Here is an 8188-nt window from a genome sequence, read left to right as displayed (position 1 = left end):
TAACCCTAACTCTAACCCTAACCCTAAGCCAAACCCTAACCCCTAACTCTAACTCTAACACTAACACAAAACCCTAACCCCTAATTCTAACTCAAACCCTAACCCCTAACCCTAACTCAAACTCTAACCCTAACCCTAACCCTAACCTAAGCCAAACCCTAACCCTAACCCTAACCCCTAACCCTAACCTAACCCTAACCTAACTCAAACCCTAACCCTAACTCAAACCCTAACCCTAACTCTAACCCTAACCCTAACTCTGGCTCTAACCCCTAACTCTAACCCCTAACTCTAACTCTAACCCTAACCCCTAACTCTAACTCTAACCCTAACCCTAACTCTAACCTAACCCTAAGCCAAACCCTAACCCCTAACTCTAACTCTAACCTAACCCCTAACTCTAACTCTAACCCTAACCCTAACTCTAACCTAACCCTAAGCCAAACCCTAACCCCTAACTCTAACCCTAACCCCTAACTCTAACTCTAACCCTAACCCTAACTCTAACCCTAACCCTAAGCCAAACCCTAACCCTAACCCTAACCCCTAACTCAAACCCTAACCCTAACCCTAACCTAACTCAAACCCTAACCCTAACTCAAACCCTAACCCTAACTCTAACCCTAACCCTAACTCTAACCCTAACCCTAACTCATACCCTAACCCTAACTCAAACCCTAACCCCTAACTCTGGCCTAACCCTAACTCAAACCCTAACCCTAACTCAAACCCTAACCCTAACTCTAACCCTAACCCTAACTCATACCCTAACCCTAACTCAAACCCTAACCCTAACTCTAACCCTAACCCTAACTCAAACTCTAACCCCTAACTCTAACCCTAACCCTAACCCTAACTCTAACCCTAATTCTAACTCAAACCCTAACCCCTAATTCTAACCCTAACCCTAACTCTAACTCTGGCCTAACCCTAACTCTAACTCAAACCCTAACCCGAACTCTAACCCTAACCCTAACTCAGGCCTAACCCTAACTCAGGCCCTAACCCTAACTCAGGCCCTGGCCTAACTCTAACCCTAACCCCTAACTCTGGCTCTGGCCTAACCCCTAACTCTTGCCTTAACCCTAAGCCAGGCCCTAACCCCTAACTCTGGCTCTAACCCTAACCCTAACTCTGGCTCTGGCCTGGCCTAACCCCTAACTCTTGCCTTAACCCTAAGCCAGGCCCTGGCCTGGCTCTGGCTCTAACCCTGGCCTGGCTCTGGCTCTGGCCCTGGCCTAACTCTGGCCTAACCCTGGCTCAGGCCCTGGCCTAACCCTGGCCTAACCCTGGCCTAACCCTAACCCTGGCTCTAACCCTGGCCTAACCCTAACTCAGGCCTGGCCTGGCTCTGGCCTAACCTGGCTCATGCCTAACCCTAACTCAGGCCCTGGCCTGGCTCTGGCCTGGCCCTGGCTCTGGCTCTGGCCCTGGCCCTAACTCTAACTCTGGCCTGGCCCTGGCCTAACCCTAACCTGGCTCTGGCTCTGGCCTAACCTGGCTAACTCTGGCTCTGGCCTGGCCCTAACTCTAACCCTAACCTAACTCTGGCCTGGCCCTGGCCCTGGCTCTGGCCCTAACTCTGGCTCTGGCCTAACCCTAACTCTGGCCTAACCTAACTCAGGCCCTGGCCTAACCCTAACCTAACCCTAACCTGGCTCAGGCCCTAACCTAACTCTAACCCCTAACTCTAACTCTAACCCCTAACTCTAACCCTAACCCTAACTCTAACCCTAACCCTAACTCAAACCCTAACCCCTAACTCAAACCCTAACCCCTAACCCTAACTCTAACCCTTAACTCTAATTGCTGACACATAAATTACATTACTATTTAAATACTAAATAAATCAAATAGCACTAAATACAAACAGTAACTGATTTACAACATCCATAAATGGTCACCTGTCACTTTTGTCATATTGTAAGTTTTTGACATTTCACAGCCCCATTCATTGAATACGCACATCCCTTCTTTTTCTATCCACATGTTCTATTGATTCGATTTAAGATGTTGAGAAACAGTTAATTAATTTAAACGATATTGTTTTATCACTAACATGCACATGCTTCAAACTTTCATAAAGCAGAGTTTTTATTAGGACAAATCATGCAACACTGAATGAATTTCTGGCCCAGTGGAATTGATCCCTGACACTGCCCACCAATGCACCTGCTTTTGGGAGGATGTTACCTTATAATCTCTAATTCTGTCAACCAGACACATAAAAAAAAATCATTTTAAACAAACAAAAAAATAAAACAAAGAAAATAGTCCTTCCCAATCCTGTCCTTTCTCTCATCTAGCTCTCCTCCCTCTTGCCATCCGCCAATTGTGAGAAATGAAAACAATGTAGAGTATTCCAAGGCCAGACCTGGTCTACGTCTAGATAAAGTGCAGGTTTCTCAGGCTTTTTGGAACAACAATCTATTACATTCCCTCCAGCGTGGTCCTGCTGGACATTAGTCGCCCAAGCGAAGAGCATCGTCTGACTCGGTGTGGGACCAAAAGACCAAGCATCAACCACAGCCACGTTTTCCCAAACCGCAGACAACCTGATAAGCAGGCATGTCCCTGGTGCTCGTTGTGTCGCTCGTGCTGGCTGCTTGTCATCTGGGAAAAGCGTCTGTTCTCCGTCCTTCACCAGAAGAACCGGCGGATGCTGAATCTCCTCAAGTTATCAGGATGAATGGGTGAGCATTAAATCTCTAGTGAAATGATCTTATAATTGTGAATAATTGTGTTCGACAGAGCGAAAAGGTTTTTAGTAAAGCTTTATGTTCTTTATGCTCGTGTTGGAGTTCTGCATACTTAGTATTGATTTAATCCTAACCCTCATGCTCATTCCCGATTTAGAGTCAACGGTTAAATGGTTTACACGCCTCACACAGAGAAACAGATTTACAGCTGAAATACGGGTTCAGGTCCATGAGGCTGGAGTCAAGGCCAGACATTTTTTTTTCTTTTTTCAGTTCTTTAATGGCTTGTGCGTTAGTGATCTGCATGAGCTGCTATAAAAGGGGAGAACCTGTTCTGGCCCATAATTAGAATCCTATTACATGCTGTTCTCCTGTGGAATGAACACTATCACTGTGCTTGTAGAGACACGTTTCACACCCCACCTCCGGGTCTGGCACAACACACTGGCCTCGTTCACACCGCTGTGTTAGTTCATGCAAAGCTCAAAACAAAAATGCATCAATAATCAATTACTCGGTTGTTGGGTTTTTCAATATTTGGAAGCACATTTTTAATTAAAATGTTTTATATAGATATTCACTGGCTATAAAATTTATTTTAAAAAATGTGTTTATATTAACGTATAATGCATACATTCAATAATTAATTACTTGGTTGTTTCTTTAAGGCTGCATTTTCTATTTTTAATTATTGATAATGGAAAAAAGTTTTAATAGAAATCTCTATAATGTATATCAATTCCTTTGCAAACACTTTATCTTAAATGATTAGATTTTAATTCTTGAAATATATGTGCAATCTTTATGCATGCAGGCAATGAGCTGCAAAACACATCATAGCAATTTTTTTGTACTTATTACTATGTCCTGGTTATTACCCTGTTATGTAAATAATATTAATTTTAGTAATAAACGTTCAAATAAATTCAGAAAATCATTTCATTTCCTTTAACCAGCAGTCTAATTTTTTAATCATTATTTACTCAAAAAAAAAGCAATAAAGTGACAAAATAATAAATAGACTATTATAAGTGTTTAATGTTTTTTTTCAGTAAAATACAATAAAATTGAATTTGCATTTAATTTGCATAGAATTTCAAACTACCTGCATTTTTTTCATTGATATTGATATGATAATTGATATTTAAATGAAGCATTAAATATTGCTTCACCCGGATCTCAGTTTTTACAGTACAATATGACGTCTTTCCGTTCCCAGATGCCAGGAAGATCTGCTCCAGAACGTATGCAAGGTAGTTCTGGATTCTCTGAACCTACAATCCGAGCCTGATGTGTCCGTTCCTGGGATGGCTCAGATTCGAGAACAGTGGAGCAAATTTTTCAAAAGCACCACCAACCCAAACCCTCTAGAAACCCATGCAGCAGGTAAATCACTTCTCTGGATCTGGTTCTTCTCAATAATTTCCTTTTAATAGAATGAATTGAGAATTAGTTTTTAGTTGAATTTTCGTTATTAATAAAATATTAATGATGTTCCACAGATATTTCTATAGATTTGATTCCATATAGACTAAGATACCATTTACATTTATGGCATTTGGCAGATGCCCTTATACTTTCAATTATCTCATTTATTCAACTGAGCAGTTGAGTTTGTTGGTGCTGGGATTTGAACTCACAGCCTTCTGATCAGAAGTCCAGCATACCATCTCCAGGTGTTATAGATGAGTTATAGCTGAAACTGAATCTTATTAGTGAAGGCAGAATCATGAGTGAAACATGACCGGTGTGTATTATTTATGATTCTCTTGCTTTTGTTCCAGACAACACACAACCAATATCATCATCATCTTCTTCGTCTTTGTCTTCATCATCATCCAGGTCTGGGAATTCAGCACACCTCCAATGCTGCAAGTTCGCCTCCGAGATTTTCATAAAAGGTTACGACATTTTTTCTGAATCAATTTCCAAATCGCAAGACAGGCCAAAATTTCTTAGTTTAGACAGAAAGAACAGGTCACGATTCGGTGGTTTTCTCTTTTATACATTAGATCTGGGTTGGGATAAGTGGATCATTTACCCGGAGAGCTTCACCTTCGTCCAGTGCGGTGTGTGCGTCCCTCAGCAGAACATGCGCATGTTTAATTGCAGAGATGATGACCTCTCGGCTCTGGACCCTCCCTCACAGGTCAGTTCTGCAAAACAGCAGAAAATTAAAAGGAAAAAAACACACACACGTGACCTTGTTTCATGTCATATTTTTCCATCTAAACATGCTTTTAAATCCTCTAAACTGAGATATTGGGAGGGTGTTTTGGAAGCAGCGCAAGAAAAAGAATCAGTTTTGTGGGTTTTAAAGTCTGTTTTTGTTTGTCAGTGAAAATCAGAGACCAATCAGAAGTTTTTTAATCAGACAGAAAAAAAAAGCAATGACACCGAAAACCAATAAAAAGAAAGGCAGATCTGAGTAAAGATGGTCAGTTAAAGGTTATAGGTCACCTTGTGATATTTACATGGGAACTATGTGACACTGCAGGTTGGTCCGTGTAAACAAAACATCACACCAATTGGCAATTTTCCAATGCGAGCGAGCAATACATATTAAATTATGTATTAAAACGAAACGAAATTTGAAGCAGCGGTGAAAAGAGATGGCAGAAAATTCGAATACAATAATAGTTTCAAAAGTTATTGCACATGTAACTAATTATATTTATTAATATGAGATTATTCTACAGAATTTCCTCAAGATATTAACAATATATAAGTGTGGCCTAAAAATCTATAAATATATAACCATATCGATTAGGGATGTAATCTAATTAATGCAATGCATTTTTTTATTAGCTTAATTAAATTAGGTAATCAATTAAATCGGCACAAATTAAATTGATTAAAGAAAATTAAATACGTAAAAATGATTTAAAAATAATTATAAAAACATTAAATAATACAATTTTATTGTTTACATTTGTTAAAACACATTTGTGTAATACAGCAGCTGTGTATGTTAATATGTGTGTTTTTTACATTTATTAATTACATTTAAATAGTCAATATTTAATTTAAATATAAAAATAAAGATATGATCTACTTAACTGTTCAGATTGTTGTTCCATCCTTTATTCATTCGCTCCCTCGATATGCAGAATCGTCAGGATTTTCTCATTTAAAGAAAAATTCTTGAAGCTCGACATAAAATGCCTAAATTGCTGAACAATCTAAACTTTTCGGAGTCCGCAGCCACAGTGACACTTCGCGAACTCTGGTTTCTTTTTTATACCTCTGCCATTGTTGTGTACGTTTTAACGTTAAATATTTACAATAATAAAAATAACAAATTGCACTCAGAGTTGGAGACTAAACTAATTATAACTCTGTTCCTCACGTAAAAAGGATTGCATTCATCGTACACGTGTGTACCGAACCGAAAACCCTGCACCGAACAATTTCGGTACAAATACGTGCACCGTTCAAGCTTTCATATCAATGTTATCTATATCACGAAAATAGTTGTGAAGTCCTGACGAATTTCTCCACACTGACGTTCTCGCTTTGCTCTCTTGGTAGGAAGTATCTCAGTGATTATGGCTCTGATTGGAAGGTTGGTTGTTTAAGCCCCCTGTTTCACCACGTGGTCATTCTTGGGGCCCCTGAGCAAGGCCCTTAAACCTTAGTGCTCCAGGGGTGCTGTATCATGGTGGAAACCTCAGCTTTCTAACATCACTGGAATATGCAAAGGAAATAATTTCACTGTGGTATGAAGTATAAAGCACCTTTCTCTCTATCTTTCTTCCTTCCTGTTCCAGAAGCCGTGCTGCGAAGCGACCTCACATGACTCCGTGCCCTTCCTGTACGTCGATAAAACGCGCTCCCTCGTTATCAGCTCCGTCTCTCTGCCCCGCGAATGCGGCTGCAGCCACAGTGATGACACCCAGACCCTTCAACCGTGATCAACACCGCCTTGAGTACAAACGTCTCCCCCCTACCTCTTCCCCTACTTCATACAGGTCTGTCACAGTGGGCTTTATAAACACAATGTTCCATCAATCCAATATTTGTAGGTTTATAATTATACCTTCAGTGCATCGATCAATCACCAAGCATTCAAGGTTACACCAAAATCATAAATGTCTCACTGAAGGTTTTATTCATATGACTATATATATATATATATAATAGTTTTATAGCTGGAGTCTGGAAAGGTGTTAAATAACAGATACTGGGTGTTTCCTCAAAAAAGTGTGGGCACTTATGCAAGCCCTGACCATACCAGACTCCCAGTCTTCCAATCAGAGTTAAACAAACACCAATAAAACATATGGAGCGTGAAAAGAAAAAAAGAAAATAGAAAAAAAAAACCCTATAAGAGCATATTTAGTATTTCTGGCTTTTCACCACAGTTTCAAGGCTGGCATTCAGGCCCCCGCTGCGCTCCACTGCTATTCAGCTATTTGGTTCTTCCTAGAAAAGCAGCACGCTTGGGACATTTCGATTACTTAGTATATTTGCGAGGTCCACTCGGTGAGATTAAACTCACGTTTCTGAATGTTATTTTGTTTCTCTGTGGCTCAAATATCATATTTATCTGATGCAAATCCCAGTGCACTCATTTCACCTCTTTTTATTTTTCTCTCTTTCTTGTAACTATATTGATTGTACCTTTCATGCTTTCAGTATAATATAATGATTTGTGATGTGTGCCTCATGTATTTCATAAAATAAAAGCTTCATTAAAAAGAAAGTGCCTTTGACAGGTTCCCTGACCTTTGAAATATCCGTCACACTATTTTTTTTTCCCCCTGTAGGTCGAGTTCAGTTCAGAGGTTTATTTAAAGACCTGAAGTGACCCTCTTCGGTTTGTTGATTGAAATCGTGCAGATTTTATCTCAATTTCTTTGGCTTCCAGGTGCTTTTTTTTTTTTTTTCCAGGAGTTGGCTGGCACATCTCCGTAAAACACGCCTCGTGGTTATATCATTCAGAATTGCAGCTCTTTGGGCACTCCCTGCCGTTGGGATCTCTGCCACGTCTGCATTCTCTCTCTCCCTTTCTATCTGTCTCGTCTTTCTTCATTTTCTCTCCTCTATCTTGCAAGAGGTTTCGAGCAAAATGTTCTCAGCAGCTTTCAGGCCTCCAGACTGATTGAGTTAAACAGGTGGGAAAGGGGACGAAAAGAAAAAAAAAGAAAAGGAGGTAAAAAAAAAAAGAGCAAAAAGCCGAGACCAGGAGGAGACGTGAGACGTTGTGTATCTCAGGAACGAGACGAGATGGTGTACCTCAGCTCTTTCTGGCTGCAGTGGGGAATGGTGTGCTCTGTGTTTGCGTCGATGTTTGCTCAGGACAGCTCGTGGGACTGCACTGACACGGATGACATTCTCAGGGACGTGCCTGCGGACGTGAACATGCCGTCCCAATGCACCCTGGACTGCACGGCACGGACCTACAGAGCTATTCTGAAGCTGCACAACAGACTCACGATCCGCTTCAAAGACTCGCATGCAGGTGAGTTGGAGATACTTTAATGCAT

At 40.6% G+C, this 8188-nt stretch overlaps 1 protein-coding gene across 1 annotated transcript; it reads left to right on the top strand.

Annotated features, from left to right (window-relative positions):
- The first annotated feature begins 2359 nt into the window (after positions 1–2359).
- On the top strand, positions 2360–7404 carry LOC124398311 (bone morphogenetic protein 5-like). Its single transcript, XM_046868418.1, has 5 exons — positions 2360–2693; positions 3919–4085; positions 4484–4600; positions 4712–4848; positions 6470–7404. The coding sequence occupies exons 1-5, from the start codon at positions 2569–2571 to the stop codon at positions 6611–6613; spliced, it is 690 nt and encodes a 229-aa protein (XP_046724374.1). The 5' UTR covers positions 2360–2568; the 3' UTR covers positions 6614–7404.
- The last annotated feature ends 784 nt before the right edge of the window (positions 7405–8188 follow it).

The sequence above is a fragment of the Silurus meridionalis genome, chromosome 15 (genome assembly GCF_014805685.1).
Source record: "Silurus meridionalis isolate SWU-2019-XX chromosome 15, ASM1480568v1, whole genome shotgun sequence".
NCBI lineage: Eukaryota > Metazoa > Chordata > Actinopteri > Siluriformes > Siluridae > Silurus > Silurus meridionalis.
Note: the sequence above shows the minus strand (reverse complement) of the source record. Positions and strands in the feature narration are given on the sequence as shown.